Raw genomic sequence first — 21,494 nt, 5'->3', positions numbered from 1 at the left:
AGTTCCAGAATATTAATATACAAAACCAAAGCATACTTATTGTAGATATCAAAAATATTGGATGCAGATGACAATGTTTCTGTTCCTTCTCAGTTTTCAGATAGTTTTAGTGAGGAACTGAAACATCAGTCTACGATGGGAGCAAGGAAGTCATTTCCTATGAGCGATCTGCATGGGGCAGGAGTGTGGGAAGATCGCTCCTGCCCCGAAAACCCGCTAACCAACAGGTAAGGCTTAAAGGGGACTTACAGGGCTTAAAATAGCTGGGGGAAGCGGAGGTTAGGGGCAGAACCGGCCCGAATATTATTCACATTTTGTTTATATTCACAGGCCGGCTCTGCCCCTAACCCGGAGGGAGGGAGAAGTGTACAGTTTTTTGGGTTTTTTTTAAACTGCTCCAGTACCTGCAGGTCTCTCTGGTCCTTCTTGTTTTCCAGATTAGGCGTCCTAGTCACAAAATCATTCAGCATGCTGAGAAGAGAAGAGATACACTTTAGCTGAACGATAGCCACACTTTTTATTGATTTTCCAAAACAGAGACAAACATGTACACGTTCAAACGTATTTGAGAGGTGGAGGTGCCTCCTATACAAAGGTAAATTAGAGATGGCAAACATTCACTAAGGGCTCCTTTTATCAAGCCATGCTAGCGGTTTAACACAAGTTAAACCGCCGGCCACGCTAGCCGCTACCGCCTCCCTTGAGCAGGCGGTAGTTTTTAAGCCAGCGCGGGGGTTAGCGCGTGAGGAAACGTCATGCGCGCTAACCCCGTTAGCACTGCTTGAAAAAAGGAGCCCTAAAATTATCCAAAATACCAAAACAGACAGTGCAATAACTTCATATTTTCCATCACCTTATTATGTAATGTAATGTAATGGAAGAAACCATAAAATATCACAAAATGCATATTAGGAAAATAGAGAAATGAAAAAGACATCCTAGCTTACCGCCAGTCTTCAATAAACCTATACTTGGACATTCTCCATCCTTTTTAATAATATCCCCACTTCCTTACCCTCTGACGACCCCCATTGAATACTCTTACCCAGCTTCCTAGCCTTACATATTGGTGCACCCATCACAGAACAAATACATCCTCAAACATGAGCTGAAGGATTGGAAACTCAAATTTAGTACAGCTGGGCTCTCTTTTTGGACTGACCGAAGCAACTTGCTGCTATGTTATTCTCTTCAAAGTCATAAATTCCCATTTTTTGGTTTTACACAAATCTTTAGTAGCAGAGTAAAAGGGTCTTTCCAAAACCATGCTATATCACACTCCAGTTGCTTGCAAAAGCCTCCTTGTCATGTCTTTGTATAAGAGGTAGTATCCAATCAGCTACACCTTCTAATACAGGGGTGTCAAAGTCCCTCCTCGAGGGCAGCAATCCAGTCGGGTTTTCAGGATTTCCCCAATGAATATGCATGAGATCTATTTGCAGGCACTGCTTTCATTGTATGCTAATAGATCTCATGCATATTCATTGGGGAAATCCTGAAAACTCGACTGGATTGCGGCCCTCGAGGAGGGACTTTGATACCCCTGTTCTAATAGAAGCTCTGCCAGTATATGGAGAATATCTGTCCCAATGATTTAAGAGAGAGAAGCAGTGATTTGTTTTCAAAACTGTTGTATATATGGGCAGTTGCACCACATATGTAAAAAGAAATAATTAAATTCTGATCTCTTCATAAAGGTGGTTAATAAATCCCAATAAATAAATAAGACCCTTCACCTTAGGTTTCATGAACAAAACTTTATCAAAGGGGGGGTGAGGGAACTATCCACACTTTTATTCAGTTAGACACCCATAAAAATGTATGAATTGTCCCTGGTATACTTTGACTCAAACAGAAAAAGAGGGTCGTCTGACGTATCTTCCAGTTCTTTTTCTCTTAGATGCTATTTTTATCCTTAAGGGGATCAATAAAAGGACGGTCCAGGATTTGCAGAGCAAAATGAGACATATTAGGGGAAAAATAAAAAAAATGATTTTTTGGGCTAAGAATATGTAGGTAAAATGCACATAGTGCTATGCAGCCACAAAGAGTTCTTTCCCTCTAGATACCAGTTTCCCACTAGGTCAATTAATGGCAGCTGTTGTTAGAAGCGCTCTATGCTCGGAGATCATAGCAACCCATTGAAGCATTACATCTATGAGGTTAATCCCTTAAAGTCAACAAGTGGGAAAAGCATACAGAGCATGGCTCATGTAGAATCCTTTCCAAATCCTCACACACACGCATAGTGGGGCAAATATTTGGGTTTTGAACAGTTTGCGAGGTGGTAGGTCAGTTGAAGGAGGACTGTTTGTGTATTTTTAGGAAGTGGGAGCAATTGCAGAGGGGGTAATTTTTTTTTTTTGGGGGGGGGGAGTTCATATTGTGGGGAAATTCCAAACAGTTATTTTTTGGGATGGAGCAGTTGTTTAGAGAGGAGGCATTGGAAGGGGGTGTTTGTGTGAGAAGAGTAGAGAATGAGGTTGAGCAGTTTGTGAAACATTAGCAGTTAAGGAATTTGTCCAGTTTGTAAGTTTCTATGCTACAGAAATGGAACTCATTTTCTCATATTTATTTATTCAGGACTTTCTATACCACTTAACTGAACTGGTCAGAGCAAGGTGGTGTACAATCTAAAACAGTGGAAACAGGACAGGGAACTACAATCTTTTGGATAGGAAAGAAACATCCATTACAAGGTCACTTTCAAAACAATCCAGAAGCAGTAACAAATGGGTGGAGAGAGAGAGAGAGAGAGGGGAGGGGGTGGGAGGGAGGAAGGGGGAGGGGCACACAGACACCAAACTGGTATCACTGAGGACTATGGGCTAGATTCACGAACTTGCCCAATCGGATGAATTTACGAGGCCCCAATATGCAGATGGGGCAATCGGAGGAACGCCCCCATCTGTCTTCCTGGATTGCTCGATAGCAATCTCTGCGCATACGCAGTCCATCTGTAGATGGTCTGTGCATGTGCTGGACCTCAGGGCCGGCATAGATTAAAAAAAAAAAAAAATAGCGATCGTTTTAATGGAGCCCGTGGTTTTAACCCGCTTAAGCCCGCGGGTTAAAACCATGGGCTTGCAGTGATGGGAAGGGAGGCAGTATGTTCGGGGCAGGCAGGATAGGGGCTGACAGGGCAGAGAGCAGGGCGGCAGAAGGCAGGGCAGCTGGAAAGGGCTTCAGCGACTGGTCCTCAGCAGTAGTTTTTTTTGATCGGCCAGCCTAATCGGTGTTGCAGAGTTTTGTTTAGTGAATCGCGTCCCTACCTACTTTTGATGCCGTTGCCCTCATTTGCATGCGCGGATCGGAGGATGGTTGAAAGAGAGGTAAGTGAATCGGGCTGGGGTCGCGTACACGATCGGTTTGCTTTGTGAATCTCAGCGTATGTTTGCTCAGAAAATGCTTGTTCAAAGAGATAAGGCAACAAGCCTTTTTTTTTTTTTTTTTGGGGGGGGGGGGGAGTCCCGTTTCATTTTGGCTCATTTCCGAACTCAATACAGGTCTCCCTCCATATCTGCAGGTGTTAGGTATGCAGCTCCCTTGCGAATAACGTAAATTTGCGAATAATTTTTCTTCCATTTCCACAACAGCATTTCAAATCTTTCCCACCCCCTGCGGTCTCTAGCAGAAGAAAGAAGAGGCACGTGCACATGCATGGGAGCATCATGCTCTAAAATGTGTCTCTTCGGCACATTTGCCAAACTGTGCAGCGGGAAATTTTCTTTTGCCTTCGTTCCTGCCACTTCCAGCAGAAAAAGAAGCAGTTTTTTTGTTCTGACCTCCACCTCCTCCCTGCTGTTGCTCCCTGTACTCTCTGCTCCTCCTCCATGGGAGAAACAGCTGGCCTTAATTCATGGCAGCCACCCCTTCCCCCCCCCCCCTGGGTGGGAAAAATCTCCAGTGCTGTGCTTCCACTGCCTCCCTGCAGTTCAGCTCCTTACTCACAAATAATGCAAATGCTGAACGTACGAATATGGAGGGAGACCTGTATGTCTCTTCACCATTTTTTCCCCACAGGCTAAATTTTATCCCATGCCCCTGGACAAACAATCTTCACCCCTCTGTATAATTCTTTCCAACTTCCTTTGGATTAAAAGCTGAAAGGGCAAGCACCTGATTCTTAGCATCCAAGTGGCTGAGGTCCCTACAGTGCCAGAAAAAAACAAACAAACCCACCATTCAATCATGATCTATGGTTTATTGGATTTTGACACATCTGCCTTTACAAAACTGATCAACATAATTATACCTGAGCAGCAGAAAATATCCAGGTGGAGCCAAATTCAGTGACACGGACTCCCTCAGTAATCCCAGTAAAGATGGAAAGTTCTCCTGTAAAGCTAAGGCAGACAGCCTGCCAATAAAATAAACATTTCAAGACAGGTGTAAAAAAATGTCAAGTGTGGTTTATGATATAGCAGCTAATGCAAAAGTCAATTTCATCAGACTGCTCCTACAAATTCAAGCAATACAATACATTAATGCAATAAACATCAATTCCACAACACTTAGCTCATGTCCTCTATGCCATCGTGTTTCTATGTTTCAACTATTACTTAAATGGAATTAACTCATTTTCTGCCTTTTGCTCTCTGATTACAGCCAGGTACTTGTGACTTGAATCGGCCTCCATGAAGACAGGATACTGGGCTAGATGGACCAGTAAGGTTATTCCTACGTTCTTACTACTTAAATTTTCAACAATAGCAGATGTACATGGCTCTAAGTGGACACATAAAATAATTTAATACAAGATCTTATAACTCACCACTTTTGGCCAAAACACTGCACACAGCGGGTTATGCTTATAATACAGTTGAGACACCCATATCAGTAAAATAATTTCTAGTGGTAGCTTAAGTATTAAGACATAGATTAAGACAGAGAGTGTTGACTGTTTGGGATTTAAAAGTAATCCAAAAGAGGTGGCCTTTAAATGGGTTTTGACTAAGGCCAGAGATGGAGCAGAATAAATCAATTTAGGAAGGCCAACATAGAAATCATGGAGTCTGGAGGCAGCATGTAAATGGGATGGCAATCAGAGGCGCTCTGTTGAGAAGGTGCAGTAGGTGGTAACAGCAATTAGCACATCTGCGTTTAAAAAAAGGTTTATGGACTTGTTCAATTTGCTATTAATGTATACAGTCACTAATCATCCCTAGGATCGGTAGCATGGAATCTTGTTATTATTTGGGATCTTCCCAGGTACTGTTGGAAGCAGGATACTGGACTAGATAAACCATTGGTCTGACCCAGTATGGCTATTCTTATGTTTCATAGGAATCAGATTTTGGGGGTCAGCCAAAGCTGAGGTTTAGTATAGAAGTTGACCAAATTTCAGATTGGATTTGGCACTAAAACTGAAATGAAATTCAGGTTTGGATTTCTGCTGAAAATGCCGCTGCATTTTCAGCAGACACCGAAATGCTCCTCCCTCCTATATTCACTTTCTGCCACTGATAACGACCCCTCCCCTCCTGCAGAAAATGGGTCATGTCACCATCCACCTCTCCCCCCCCCCCCCAGCAAGTCCTGGCTCCTTGTGCTACCTGACCATCCTGTAGGCCTTTTTCAGGCATACATTAACAAACCCTTGCGGTCTAGTGGCCCCTTTGGGGGCAGGAACAGAGCTCACTCATTCCTGCCTACTGCTGAATCAAAATGGCTGCAGAGATTGTCACAGGAGGCACTGGCAGTCATTTTGAGATTGAAATCTAGCATATATTTGCCCTGGTAAGTCAGCTTCTGGTGGAATGGACGGAGGCAAGCCAGAGTTTGTGTCACTTGCAAATGTTAGCCTTTCTTCCGCTAAATGCTGTATCTAATCTTCCAATTTCACAAGAGGAATTAGTAAGCCATACCTCTTACTTGCTGTTTTCTCTGCAGGTATTTCTTTTCACTCAGAACCACATAGGGCCCCATAGTTTTGTGAGATCTGCAGGCTCCTGAGTAGGTAAGAACCATGCTCACTCGTGCCTGCTGGACTGGGGTGATATTACACTTCTCCCTCCGTATTCGCTGTGATAGGAGATTAACAGGCCCGTGAATACAGAAAAACCACAAATAACTTTTTCATATGTTAGTTCCTGTTTTCTATTAAAAAACCATCGTGAATATGGTGAAACCGCGAATAACATGGTGGAGACCGGGCCTTTTCCTGAAGGAGAGGCAAAACACAGTGAAGAAAGTACTGGGAATCAGTGATTTTCTCTGTAAATGCTTGGAATCAGCGATTTCTCTATGCAAACTGACATCATTTGGGGAGAGAAGCTAAAACCCGTGAATAATCGAAACCGCGAATACAGAGGGAGAAGTGTATTAAACCAGATGGCAGGGCAGAGACTAATGTACTGGTGTTTGCACATTTGTGCAGCTTAAAAAATGTATTTATACTATACCGAGGGTGTGACTGAGCTCATTTGCATAGGGCCCATCAAAGAGTTAATCCTAACCCCGTCAAGAGAAAACAGATGAGAGGAAGAAAAACACCAGAAAACAAAAGTAATAAGATTTTTATTTTTTCTATGCACACTTGTTTAGATGATTTCCAAATTATGAAGTGATTTTAATATATAAATATTACCCAGCTATTTAGATTCAGGATTTATTCAGTGCTATGCTGTGGAATTTATTTCAAAGATGAAATACAGACTGTCAATCTTACTCATCATCAGATGTTACTACAATACGCAGGGACTGTGTGATCACAATGTCAAGACTGCTAAAAAAAGAATATAACCTTCTCAAATCATACATGCCAAATCATTCCAGGAACTCTATCATCATCAGTATCCTGGATAGTGGTTTTATAAATCTGGACTGTGATCTGATAGCACCTGGATAATGCATGGATTTACAACCATGATCTGAAATTGCAATTTTTTAAGCCTATATTTGCTAAGATTTATCTGCCTTAGAGGTCATTGTCAGCCTTACATTATTGAATGCTGCTTGTCAGCATGTGAGATGGCCTACCTAGCCAGAGGGTCAGCAAAGGTCTCTGGGATATTATATTAAACATTCTGACTCTGGAATGTTAATGCAGATAGACCCTAAAAGCCACTGCCCAGAAAGCACAGTTACTTACCGTAACAGGTGTTATCCAGGGACAGCAGGCAGATATTCTTGACTGATGGGTGACGGCACCGACGGAGCCCCGGTATGGACAATTTTAGAGTGATTGCACTCTAAGAACTTGGAAAGTTCTAGTAGGCCGCACCGCGCACGCGCGAGTGCCTTCCCGCCCGACAGAGGCGCGCAGTCCCCAGTTAGGATAAGCCAGCTAAGAAGCCAACCCGGGGAGATGGGTGGAATGCAAGAATATCTGCCTGCTGTCCCTGGATAACACCTGTTACGGTAAGTAACTGTGCTTTATCCCAGGACAAGCAGGCAGCATATTCTTGACTGATGGGTGACCTCCAAGCTAACAAAAAGAGGGATGGAGGGAAGATTGGCCATTAGGAAAACAAATTTTGTAAAACAGATTGGCCGAAGTGTCCATCCCGTCTGGAGAAAACATCCAGACAATAGTGAGATGTAAAAGTATGAACTGAGGACCAAGTAGCAGCTTTGCAGATTTCCTCAATAGGAGTGGAACGGAGGAAAGCTACAGATGCTGCCATAGCCCGAACTCTATGGGCCGTGACAGAACCTTCCAGTGTCAGTCCGGTCTGAGCATAACAGAATGAAATGCACGCTGCCAGCCAATTAGACAACGTACGTTTAGAAACAGGACGTCCCAATTTATTCGGATCAAAGGACAGAAAGAGTTGGGGAGCTGATCTGTGGGGTTTCGTACGCTCTAGATAGTAAGCTAGATCCCTCTTACAGTCCAAAGTATGCAGAGCCTGTTCACCAGAATGAGAGTGAGGTTTCGGAAAGAAGACAGGCAGAACAATGGATTGGTTGAGATGGAATTCAGAGACAACCTTAGGGAGAAACTTTGGATGTGTACGCAGAACCACCTTGTCATGATGAAAGACCGTAAAAGGTGGATCTGCAACTAGTGCATGTAGCTCACTGACCCTCCTGGCAGAGGTAAGAGCAATAAGGAAAAGTACTTTCCAAGTGAGAAACTTGAAAGGAGTGGTAGCCAAAGGTTCAAATGGAGGCTTCATTAAGGCGGAAAGAACCACATTGAGATCCCAGATTACAGGAGGGGCTTTAAGAGGTGGTTTCACATTGAAAAGACCCCGCATGAACCTGGACACCAAGGGATGAGCTGAGAGAAGTTTTCCATGAACCGGCTCATGAAAAGCAGCAATAGCACTGAGGTGGACTCTGATAGAAGTAGACTTAAGGCCAGAGTCAGACAAAGAAAGCAGATAATCCAACAATGTCTCCACTGCCAGGGAAGTGGGATCAAGATGATGAAGAAGACACCAGGAAGAAAATCGTGTCCACTTCTGATGGTAACATTGCAGAGTGGCTGGTTTCCTGGAGGCATCTAGAATTGAACGAACGGGCTGAGACAAAAGAGTATCATGAGAAGTCAGCCCGAGAGATACCAAGCTGTCAGGTGCAGAGACTGGAGGTTGGGATGTAGAAGGGTCTCCTGATGCTGTGTAAGCAGAGAAGGAAACAGTGGAAGAAGAAAAGGTTCCCTGGAACTGAGTTGAAGTAGAAGGGAGAACCAATGTTGCCTGGGCCACCTCGGAGCAATCAGAATCATGGTGGCTCGTTCCCTCTTGAGCTTGAACAAGGTTCTCAACATGAGAGGCAGAGGAGGGAAAGCGTACAGGAACAGATTGGACCAGTCGAGGAGAAATGCATCCGCTGCCAGACGGTGAGGAGAGTAGAGTCTGGAGCAAAAAAGGGGCAGCTGGTGATTGTGAGGAGCTGCAAAAAGGTCTATCTGAGGAGTGCCCCATTGAGCGAAGATGGACTGTAGAGTGAAAGGATCGAGTGCCCACTCGTGAGGCTGGAGAATTCTGCTGAGCTTGTCCGCTAAGGAATTCTGTTCTCCCTGAATGTAGATAGCTTTCAGGAATAGATGGTGATCTATGGCCCAAGTCCAGATCTTCTGGGCTTCCTGGCACAAGAGGCGAGAGCCTGTCCCACCCTGTTTGTTGATGTAGTACATCGCAACTTGATTGTCTGTGCACAGCAGGAGGACTTGAGGAAAGAGAAGATGTTGGAAGGCCTTGAGGGCATAAAACATCGCTCTGAGTTCCAGGAAATTGATGTGATGCTTCATTTCCTGAGCTGTCCAAAGTCCTTGAGTTTGGAACTCGTTCAAATGAGCTCCCCAGGTGTAAGGGGAGGCATCGGTGGTGATGATAAGTCGATGAGGAGGTAGATGGAAGAGAAGACCTCTGGAGAGATTTGAGGATATCAACCACCATTGTAGAGACTGACGAAGAGATGATGTCACAGATATGTGACGTGAGCAAGGATCCATCGCTTGGGACCACTGGGTAGCTAGGGTCCATTGAGGGGTGCGCAGGTGAAGACGTGCGAAGGGTGTGACATGAACTGTGGAGGCCATGTGACCCAAGAGTATCATCATTTGCTTGGCAGAGATGGAACGTTGTGGAAGCACCTGCTGACATAGAGATTGAAGCGTTTGAAGACGGTTGGATGGCAGGAACGCTCTCATGAGGACTGTGTCCAAGGCGGCTCCGATGAATTGAAGTCTCTGAGTGGGGATGAGATGAGATTTGGGTAGATTGATCTCGAACCCCAGAAGTTGAAGAAACAGGATGGTTTGGTTGGTGGCCAGGAGAACAGTCTGAGATGAATTGGCCTTGATTAACCAGTCGTCCAGGTAAGGAAAGACCTGAAGGTGGTGAGAGCGTAGAAAAGCAGCCACCACAATCAGACATTTGGTGAACACTCTTGGAGAGGAGGCAAGACCGAAGGGTAGCACCTTGTAATGGTAATGACAACGATTGATCATGAAGTGTAGGTACTGTCTGGAGGCCAGATTGTCCGGTATATGAGTGTATGCTTCTTTGAGATCGAGGGAACATAGCCAGTCGCCTTGATTGAGAAGAGGGTAAAGAGTGGCCAGAGAAAGCATTCTGAATTTCTCTTTGACCAAGCATTTGTTGAGATCGCGAAGATCTAGGATGGGTCTGAGATCTCCTGTCTTTTTGGGAACTAGAAAATAACGGGAGTAGAATCCTTGCCCCTTTTGATCTAGAGGAACTTCCTCTATGGCGTTCAGAAGGAGGAGGGATTGAACCTCTTGAAGAAGGAGGGAAGACTGAGGAGTGTTCAAAGCAGACTCTTTTGGTAGACCTTGGGCAGGAAGAGTCTGAAAGTTGAGAGAGTAGTCGTGGCTGATGATGTTGAGGACCCACTGGTCCGAGGTGATGGTTTCCTAACGGCTTATGAAATGAGTAAGGCGTCCTCCTATAGGCAGCGGAAGATGGGCAGATGGAGGGATACTGGCTATGTCCTGGAGAACCAAGTCAAAAGTGTTGTGAAGGTTTTTGTGGAGGAGGAGGCTTCACCTGTTGTTGCTGCTGTGCAGGTCTAGTGTTTTGCCTTTGTTGTTGCCTCTGACGCCTGGGTTGTTGAGCTGCCGGTGGCAAAGGACGAGCCACAAATCGACGTTGGTAGGCCGATTGCTGACGAAAAGGCCTGGTAGGTGGGGTCTTCTTTTTTGTTTTGAGGAGAGTATCCCACCTAGTTTCATGAGCCGAAAGCTTTTGAGTAGTGGAGTCCATGGATTCTCCAAACAGCTCATCCCCCAGGCAAGGTGCATTAGCCAGTCGATCCTGATGATTGACATCAAGTTCTGACACTCTGAGCCATGCCAGTCGGCGCATGGCCACCGACATAGCTGTGGCCCGAGAGGTTAGCTCAAAGGTGTCATAGATCGACCTGACCATGAACTTTCGAAGTTGTAAGAGCGATGAAGAAGTTTGGCGAAAGGCAGATTTTTTACGGTCAGGGAGGTACTTCTCAAAAGCAGTCAGATTTTGTATGAGATGCTTGAGATAGAATGAGAAGTGGAAAGCGTAATTCCGTGACCTGTTGGCTAACATCGCATTCTGGTACAACCTCTTGCCAAATTTGTCCATGGCTTTACCTTCTCTGCCAGGAGGGACTGAGGCGTATACACTAGCTCCCGTGGATTTCTTTAGAGTGGATTCCACTAATAGAGACTCATGTGGGAGCTGTGGTTTGTCAAACCCAGGAATCGGGATGACTTTATATAAGGTGTCTAACTTGCGGGGGGCTCCAGGGATGGTCAAAGGTGTCTCTAAATTCTTGTAAAACGTCTCTCTCAAGATGTCATGGAGAGGTAATTTGAGATATTCCCTTGGAGGTTGGTCAAAATCCAGTGCATCAAGAAAAGCTTTGGATTTCTTTGACTCAGCCTCCAAGGGAATAGAGAGAGAGTCACACATCTCTTTTAAAAAAGATGAGAAAGAGGTTACATCTGGTTTAGAGGATGGGTCTAAAGCAGAAGGATCCTCATCATCAGATGAACATTCCCCTTCAGAGAGAAGAGGGTCCTCTGAGTCACCCCACAGATCAGGATCCCGAACCTGAAAACTGCGGTCTCGAGATTCCGGTGTGGAGGGTTCCAGGTGTCGGGATTTGCGTGCTGACTTACCTGACCTCATAGACACGGTACCGGGAGACGTTAAGGGCTGCATCGGTGCCGAAGTCTGAACAGCCTGGTGTTGAGCTCTCGGTTCCGGTGCGAGGACTGGCATGGAGACCGAGGAAGCAGAATGTACCGGTACCGACAAAGTGGATGCCGAAAGAAGGGGCTGCTCCACTGTCAGTACCGGTGGCTCAGACCGGACCGGGACCGGAAGGCTCAGTGCCAAAAGTGCAGGAAGGAGTTGTTGCAACTGTTCCTTAAGCTGCACCTGCAGGACAGCGGCGATCCGCTCGTCCAGCGAAGGCACCGGTACCGCCTTTTTCTTCTGCGATACCTGCGGTGCCGCTCTACACCCCAAGGATGAGGAACCCGAGGTCGAGGGGCTCACCTCTATTGGGGCGGAGCGCTTCCGTGGGCGCCTCGAGGTCGGCAGGACTGGGCTCGCTGCTACTGAGACCGGAGGACGCTCCAACGGGGAAGGCTTCTTAGCCGGCTTACCTGAGGGATGCGACGCCGATGCGGTATCGCCCGGTGTTGACGAGGTAGGTGCCGACTGAGACGGGGCCGATGTCGGTGCCGGTGCCGCAGAGTCAGACATCTCAGCACCAAACAATAATTGCTGCTGGATCTGCCGATTTTTCAGAGTTCTCTTTTTTAAAGTCGCACAGCGGGTGCAGGTAGACGCTCAATGGTCAGGACCAAGACACTGTAGACACCAGTTGTGCGGGTCAATGAGTGAAATTGGTCGTGCACACCGCTGGCACTTCTTAAACCCGGGTTGAGGGGGCATGAAGGTAAAAATGGCTTCTGCCAAATCGAAGGCCGAGGCCTCGATGGTGGCAACAGGCCCCGCCGGGGCGAAATTGAAAGAAGTGAAAAAAAAACCCAAAGTTTTTTTTTTTTTTTTTTTTAAAGAAAATAAAAGAAAATGAAGGAAACAATATTTCCTTAAGGGTTTACGCGAGCGGGAAGGCGATATAAAAAAAGTCTTCAACAGCCGTTGAAAGAAACGCGTCTTCTTAGCTCCGCGGAAACTAAGAAACTGGGGACCGCGCGCCTCTGTTGGGCGGGAAGGCACTCGCGCGTGCGCGGTGCGGCCTACTAGAACTTTCCAAGTTCTTAGAGTGCAATCACTCTAAAATTGTCCGTACCGGGGCTCTGTCGGTGCCGTCACCCATCAGTCAAGAATATGCTGCCTGCTTGTCCTGGGATAATACACATACCTTAAGGGTTTTACGAAGCTGCGTTAGCGGTTTAACGCACGTAATAGCGCGCGCTAAACCGCCGGACACGCTAGCCGCTACCGCCTCCTCTTGAGCATGCGGTAGTTTTTCGGCTAGTGTGGGGGTAGCGCGTGATTAAAACTCACGCGCGCTAAAGCTACTAACGCAGCTTCGTAAAAGGAGCCCTAAGTATCCATCCAGCCTGGATTTATCAAGAAGATATGTTAACTACAAGTACTTGAATGGAACAAAAGATGTCAGACAGACTGATTACATCTACCATTCCTGTAACAGTGTCACGCCTTCCTTATGAATTAAGGACCACTGCCTTAAACAAGTATGGCAGAGAAAAATGCTTCCTATGGGGAAACTCGCTTTGATATACGAGCAATTTGGTTTACGAGCATACTTCTGGAATGAATTATGCTCGTAAAACAAGGTTCCACTTTTTATATATATATATATATATATATATATATATATATATATATATATATATATATATATATATATATATATATATATATATATATTTATTTATATAAGTATATATAAAAATATACCTTTTTATCCAACCACCTAGCTATTAGTCATTAATTTACTTCTCACTGGTCCTGAGGCCCTGCACCCAGGACCTCTTGCACACCCACAAAAAACTAGCCAAACACACACACATTGAAACCTGAATATCTAATCTAAATCTTAGGGCTTAGTGCGCGTGATAGACGCTAACGCCAACATTGAGCTGGCGTTAATTCTAGCCGCATAGCGTGGGTTTAGCGTGCACTAGAATTATGCATGCGCTAAAAACGCTATTGCAGCTTTGTAAAAGGAGCCCTTAGTCTTATATACCGAATCATCTCCTTAAAATAGGAGCTCGATTCAGTTTACATAATTAGATCACAAAGAAATATCCATTAACATTCATTGGAGCTATAGCCTAAAAAGCGACTCAACGTAGTGGTTTTTAAGATTTTGCAAAAGATCTGAAGAGATAAACACGATCTAATTTGAGCAGGTCATCCATTCCATATTGCAATTAGCAAATATGGAAAGGAGTGTGAAATTTTACTAATGAACTTGATTCCTCTTAATGATGGAAAAGAGCTTATACATTTTAGTTGTTCTCTTGCCTGAAGATTTCATATAGTAACCTTTTTGAACTGCCAATGCTCTTTCCATTTTAAACACATGACATACTGAATTCCACCAGAAACAATAATTCAACTTTGTACCATCTTTCCAGTTATACGTTATTTGTTGAATGGCAACTCCTGTCAATACCATCAAAAGCTTATTATTATTAGCAGATATTTGAGGCTTAGCTCTCATCAGCATGCCAAATAAAATTGTGTCGTATGATAAATGCTACATAATTTTCCATTAAATGATTTATTTGATCCCAAATAGATATCCAAAAATGTGTTTAAAATGGAAAGAGCGTTGGCAGTTCAAAAAGGTTACTATAATAAATTTAAGGATGTGTGGGGGCCATTTTTAAATTATTCTAATGAATAATTTACACTTTTCCCAATTTTTTTTTTTTTTCGTACATGTGGATCGGGGGGGGGTTGGATTTCTATTAATAATATATATGAATGATAAGATATTATATTCATGTGGTATATTTTTTGTTGTATATGGAAGTGGGAGGGGGTGGGGGTTATATATTTTTGTTGTATGATATGGTAGATTTTCAAGTGATGTATTCTAATTGCTTGATATTTACTGTACACTTGTGAATTATAAAATGAATTAAAAAAAAAAAAAAAAGATTTCATATGTTTAGAGATAAAGACATCAAAGGAACAAATAGTCCATGTAAAATTTTAAAGAGCATACAGGCACATTTAAACTGCTCTTGTCATTTTATTTCTGGGCCTCTTTCAGTTCGTTTATGTTCTTGGGTATATATTTACAACTTCATGAAAAGTGGGGGCTACAAACCAAAATGTCTTCACTTAAGGGACTTCTGCAGTTTCACAAAAATAAAAACGATATCAACAGCATTTTTAATGGTGTGGTGTTAAAAAGTCTTCCGATGGATGAATCTGCATTACTCACTTTAAAAATCAGGACATGTGCGACATACCAGACGTTGGGTCAGACCAAATTCCGTCTAGCCCAGCACCCTGACAGCAGAAAGCAGTGGGTGTCTAGAGCATGGGTTCTTAATATTTTATGGTTCCATAGCGTCTAAATATTTCCTTTCCAACAGTCTGCAAAATAAACACGAACCGCTTTTAAGAAGCGATCCCCATTCCTGGTGTTTTATCCTCCCCCCCTCTTCCCTTTAATTAATTTGTTTTTAGCAAGTTGACAAATTTCCACCACGTGCTGGTATCTTAACAGCTTAAAAATTAAAGTTCTTGGAACTTTTGAGATAGCATTCTTTGTGTTGGTATCCTGTGTGCTCTTTCGATTTTTGTAATGATTAATAACATTTTCCCATAATAAGATATTTGTTAAGTGGGGATGGGGGTGGGCATTATTTTATTTATCTCATATGTATGAATTAATTAATACATTTTGATGTATTAGGTTAGATTTTCTGAAATAGGTAGGGAGGGATTGGGGGTTTTCTATTTTATTTACATTTGTCATATTTATTAAATGTATTACATAATGTTTAAATCATTATAAAATATGAATATAAGTATGATATATTGTACTTAAAGTGTTCATGAAGAAAATCAAGTGTATATCTATAAGATTATATGAATTTTTCTGATACACTTGTAATATACAAATCTGAATAAAGAAATTAAAAAAAATAATAATTTGTTTTTAATGATGTAATTATTAACTTTCCCCTCAAGCTCATGTTCATATTTGTAATTTGTCTATTTAATGTTCACATTTCCCCCCCCTACAAAAATTTATTTTAACCTTTCATTTTTAGCATTGTAAACCGGCCAGGTGCATGTCGATGGTCGGTATATTAAAATTTAAATTAAACTTGAAACTTGATGGTTTCTGTACCCCTCCCTTTAACTGACCTATGAAACTCTCACACTCCCATCCTAAACCACATGTTTACTAGCGGCTACTGTTAGCATGATGTTAAAATTATAATAGTGCAGTTATAAATCCAGACACTCACTTCCAACCACAAGTATTCTCATGTACGCTGAACTAGATCCACTCTGTCAACTGAAGATGGAAATAACCGTATGTTAACTTAAAATGATCAAATTGTATGCTAGATTTGATTCTGTATATCTAACATTACTCTACACATGTAAATTCATAATTTGTCTATGCATTATGTACGTCAACCTTGTTACCCATTCTGAGCTCGCTGGGGAGGAAGGGATATAAAACTACATCAATCCATCAATAATCGTCCTAATATCTGCCTTTACTCTGTCTGGAAAGTTTCAATAAACTGTTTAGGATTTCAAGACCCTTTTACCACACGCCTTGGGGGTGTGAGCATGACTGGTTAAGAACGCCTGGTTTAAAGGAAGTGTTTGGCATCTAAAGAATTATATATTTCTTATTAGCTTTCAGTTCGCCATGGTTTAGGGGTGAACTGAGCCTAGGGTGACACCCTAAGCCCATTATATTAAACAGCCTGCAGCTAACTTGTCTTCTCAAATTTTTCTAAATTACTTTATAAAACTGATATAAATTAGTATAAATTGATAGCTGGATTTGTAAAAAAGAAACCGAAAACTGGTCTTCGGGACATTTGGAGCATTGAGATTAAGCATCAAATTACTGCATCTCAATGGCCACAAATTTGGTCTTGGAGAATGAGGTGTACAATATCTGCATCTATGAGACACACTTGGTTTTTTCTGTTACATAGAGCATTTTGGACCCCGGTTTGTTTACAAAAGTTAGATAACTCTAAGTCTAATAGATGTTGGCATTGTCATCTTGAAGCGGGGACATTAGATCATTTATTATTCTATTGTCCATTTATTTTGGCTCTTTGGAAATCAATATGGGGACAAATAAATTGTTTGTTAGAAAATCTAGTGGCATTATCCTATGATACTGTATTATTTGGCATGTCAATGAGGGCTAAGAGCCAAATATCTTCAAAAAATAATAAGCTTTTACTTATTATGACAGGGGTAGCTATACAACAGATTACAAGTAATTGGAAGAATTGTAACAGATTGAACTATAGTTTCTGGTGGAATTCTTTATGTCATACATATAAAATGGAAAAAGCAATAGCTACTCAGCAGGGGTATTTAAGAAAATTTCAGGATGTTTGGGAGCCTTTAACAAATTATTGTAATGAATAGATACCGTTTTTCCCTTAATAGTACTTGTCTTAGAGGGGGGGGGAAGGGGGATAGAGTTTGGTCTTTTTATAATTGAAAGAAATGTTAGGAAATATTTTGTTATATGGTATATCTATTATATTTCTGATATAGAAGGGAGGGGAGGGTGGGAGATAAACTTTTTAAAATGGATTATTGCAGAATATTAAGTGTTGTATCTAAGTTATAATGTTTTTATTTGCTGAGACACTTATTGTAAGTTTTAAAATGAATAAATATTTTTTTAAAAAAACCAAAACCCAAACCTGATATTTCTATTTGCCTCCACAGAGTTCTGTAATTATGAATTCCACAATTCAGCCTTCAGTTCTAAGAAAGATGTGGTTTATTTTTTAATCTACTGTCTTGTTAGCTTGATGGATGTCCCCTCTCCCAGGTTTTCTAGAGTCACAATCATCACAGATGAAATTTATAGACGAGCTGTTTTAAGCTGTTCTCTCTACATGTTTATTTATTATTAGGCCTGTAAATATCAGTACAAAGCTTAAGAAATATCCGATGACAGTGATGAATGAATAAAGAGGCATGGCAAGAGTAATCATATTACCTCTGAATGAAAACAGAGCTGAACTGTAGCATCGGGATATCCACTAGAGAGGGTTTCTGAAATACAAAAAAAAATCATTCTTCTTTTATACATTTCTTAAAACTGCAATACATTTCTCCAAAGAGGAACATGACTGAGGAATGCATCTCATCCCAAACATTAGTGCAGGATACCTATTATTTCAATCCTAGTATTTAATTCAGATCCAGGAAGTGGGCAAACCCAAGATTCCTAGGAAATTAAGAATGATCTTCTGTTACTAACTGTCGAATTCAGATGCTCTGGATTTTTTTTTTTTCAAAGATAGATTTGAGAAATGCAGACCAAGAGTGAGGAAAGCTAGACTGTTCCTGAAATAAACTGGATGCTACTTGCCTGCAACCTGTCTGGGAATCCAGAAATCTTCCCTACTCTCTGAATGTTGTCTACCTGCAGATGGAAGACACTTTCCAACCTGGAGATCCAGAAAGCTTTTTCTCTCTATAGATGTCGTTTAACTGCAGCTGGGAGGCACTTCCGGGTCCCTCAAGGCCGCACTGCCCTCAACGGGCAAGGTATGCCTCGAAGAGATGACTGAGACCACTGCGTCCACCACAGGTGACTTCAGAGTGTCCCTATCACCTTCAGGAATGGGATATAGGCGGGCCATGGAGTGCGCAAAATGAAAGGGAGCTTCCGGCACCTGCCACTGTGCAAGCATAATGTCCTGAATATCCTGATGCATAGGAAAAGAGCGGGACGCAGAGTGGATCCCCTTAAGCAAGGGGTCTACCGTATGCCGGGTCTCTGACACGGTGTTTTCAAAGTATAAAACCGAGGAGACCTGAAGAATTAACTCATGAAGCTCTTCCCACTAAAAAATGCGCACCACAGACTCATCTTCGCCAACAGGGGGATGCTCAAACCCCTCACTGGTGGAATCCAACCCGCCAAGAGGATCCTGGAAATCTCCCCAAGGGTCCAGGTCCTCATCAATAACATTTTGCTCCTCTGGGCAAAAATCCTAATCTCAAGAAACCCTCAGGTGCTTGGATGAAAGAGGAGTAGAGGGGGCAAAACCACTGCTGTGTGGGGTCGCACTGGAGACATGGAGTGGACATGGAACCTCCAGCCACTAGCACATAAGCTTTACAAACTGCTAACATAAATTAAGGGGGAAACCTCCCCCAAGGGACTCCCTGCCCCAGCAGGGGACCCTGCCATACCTTGCCCCTATATTTCTAGAACAAGGGGGAAGGTCACCTAAGGTAACTGAAATGAAGGAGGAGGTTCCCGCCGAAATGGGCCCTGAAACCGCCAAAATCGGAGCTCCTGCAGCCTGCCACATCTGAAAAGCCTGGGACTTTCCTGACGCTGAGGCCGAGGAACCGACTGACATGAATAGGGAATCCCCAGCCACTCCGGCGGTAAAGGAATCCTTTTCCCCCTGACCGTCGGCAGCTGGGGAACCCTCCGCGTGGGCGTCGGGGGAAGCCCGGGCCTCCCATCGATCCAAAGCCAGCTTGCGAGGTACATGCGGTGGGGTGTCCTGGCCACTGGCAACCGCTGCCGACGAGACTGCCGCACCGCTCTGGCCTGCACAATGCTTGCACAGGCTGGTCGCAAGTACCTTACGTCTGGAGCACAAATGAGCACTTTTTCCCTTTAAAAGTGCTCATAGTGCTCAAAACGCCCTAGCTGAAAGAAAATAGTGCCGGTTAGATGAGAAAACACAATAAAAAGGCAGTTTTAAAGGGAAATGAGTCCTTTAGACCGGCACAACTCGGAATTTTTTTTTTTTTATACTTGATCAGAACAGACTCCACGGCTCTCAAAGCCGGAAGGCTGTCCAACTAGGGGGTCAGGCCACCAGCTGAGGCACCTCTACAACAATTTGGGGAGGTGGAGGAAGGTGGGGGGAGGGACCCAGCAGAAGACCCGCCGGGTTTAACACCACCGAAGTCAGATGGATCCCCAAACAGGACCCATCCAAGCTCTGTCCGGCACAAAAGGGGAACCCAGGAGTCTAAAACAAAATTCCAACAGTATAAGAGGGGAGCCGAATTAGTCTTACCACCTGCTACGGAGACTGAGAGAGACTGGATTGCTAGGGGGGAAGCTATCCTGATATACAAGTTTGTTCTCAGTCTCCACCCGCAGGTAGTGGTGAGGTATATAACCCATTTGTAAGGACTTTACCAGTCTACCAGGCACTACAGAACATCCACCTGCTTCTTTATGCCACTTTTTGGACATCTTTCTTTTTTGAAAATGAGCCCTTTGGTCACTTAGGGCTGGATTCAGTAAACAGGGCCCAAATATGGGGTTAGGAAAACGTTTGGGGGTAAATTCTCGAATAAGTGCCAAAGGTTAGCGGGTGGTAGAGCGCCTTACCACCGGCTAACCACCTAATCCAAAAGCAAGTTTTCTAAAAAAAAAAAAAAAAAAAATTGAAGCGTGAACAGCATCTTCATTTATGGTATCAGTGTCACACTTACAGAAGCGCTTAGGGACGCGTAAGGACGACCAAGGCCGGTGTAGACGTGGCTTGCTTTGCGTCCCTAGGCGCTTTTGTAAGCGTGACACTGGCATTCTGAAATGCTGTCTTACATTTAAGGCGCTGGTGTAAAAAAAAAAAAAAAAAGGCGAAATTCTATAATCGGGCCAGTTCGTGATCGAATGCTATCGGCGGCTGCTGGAACTGGCACCGATTATAGAATTCGCCTCTTGGTGTCCAGAGCTATTCTATAAAGGGTGCTCTGGGATAAGTGCTCTTATAGTGTTGGTCCCCAAATTTGGTGTGCATCTTAGGGTGCAAGGAGTTACACCAACTGAAACCAAGTATAAATCCTGGTGACCATTTACAATACCTCTCCTATGGGAGCACCCTCCCCCCCCCCCACCTTTTGCGGCTGCACATGGATACACTTAGGCGCTATCCTATAACTGGGCGCAAAAGTGTATTCCCGCATCAACCTACGTTTCAGTTCCGTTTTGGCAGCTTACATACATTAGAATGAGTTTCTGCGCCGAAAGCTGGGCACGGAATTAACCTCTAACTTTAGCACCATTGATTAACCATACTTCTTATGCTTTCATTCCTGTTATTATACCATGCTCTCCCGAGAATAAGACAGTCTCTTATATTAATTTTGGGTCCAAAAAACATACTAGGGCTTACTTTGGGGGATGGCTCAGTTTTTTCATGTTTCTACCTTTCTCTCCTCCACCCCAATTCTTCCTCTTTCCTTTCTCCCCCCCCCCCCTGCCATGTGCAGCATCTTTCCTCCCCTCTCACCCATCCTTTTGTGCAGCATCTTTCTATCTTGCCCTCCCTCCCTGTGCAGCAGAACCCCATCGACCCTCCCACCGTGAGACTGATATACCTCTGCTCCGAGGCCTCCTAAAGCAGCATGGGTGGGGGGGTTGCTGAATTGACGAGTCCAATTTTTTTAGCAAATCAGGCAGCACCAGGATCAAGGATGGATTCAAGGCGTGTCGGGGACATTTGGGGGCTTATTTTTGAGGTAAGGCTTATATTAGGAGCATCTTTAAAAATCATGCTAGGGCTTATTTTCGGGGAAACAGGGTATTATAAACCTCAATAAAATTTCTTGGACAAACCACCCCTCCCCCCATTAGACAACACTTAAGATCCAGTCCATGGCAGAGATTTACTGTGACCACAATGAACTTCAGTTGTTCTCTCCACCTATGTTTTAGCCCTTTTTTGTTTTCTTTTCTCAAATTATTGTAGTTCATTACCTTATTCAATTATAAGTCCACCCTTGTCTTTGTCAAAATGTGTTCTATGTCTTTTTATGTGCATCGCCTAGAAGCCATGATAGGTGATGAATCAAAATTTTAATAAACTT

At 43.4% G+C, this 21,494-nt stretch overlaps 1 protein-coding gene across 2 annotated transcripts in view; it reads right to left on the bottom strand.

Moving 5' to 3' along the window:
- The window catches only part of DOP1B (DOP1 leucine zipper like protein B), a 245,892-nt gene that overhangs the window by 59,392 nt on the left and 165,006 nt on the right, over positions 1 to 21,494 (bottom strand). For both annotated transcript variants that reach the window (XM_033947781.1, XM_033947782.1), the window contains exons 24-26: positions 17,641 to 17,696; positions 4,256 to 4,360; positions 405 to 471 (exon numbers count right to left, since the gene is read on the bottom strand). In XM_033947781.1, the coding sequence (XP_033803672.1) occupies positions 405 to 471; positions 4,256 to 4,360; positions 17,641 to 17,696 (228 nt within the window). The remainder of the gene's footprint in view (positions 1 to 404; positions 472 to 4,255; positions 4,361 to 17,640; positions 17,697 to 21,494) is intronic.

Source organism: Geotrypetes seraphini, chromosome 6 (genome assembly GCF_902459505.1).
Source record: "Geotrypetes seraphini chromosome 6, aGeoSer1.1, whole genome shotgun sequence".
NCBI classification, from domain to species: Eukaryota; Metazoa; Chordata; class Amphibia; order Gymnophiona; family Dermophiidae; genus Geotrypetes; species Geotrypetes seraphini.
This window is presented reverse-complemented; position numbering and strand designations above follow the sequence as displayed.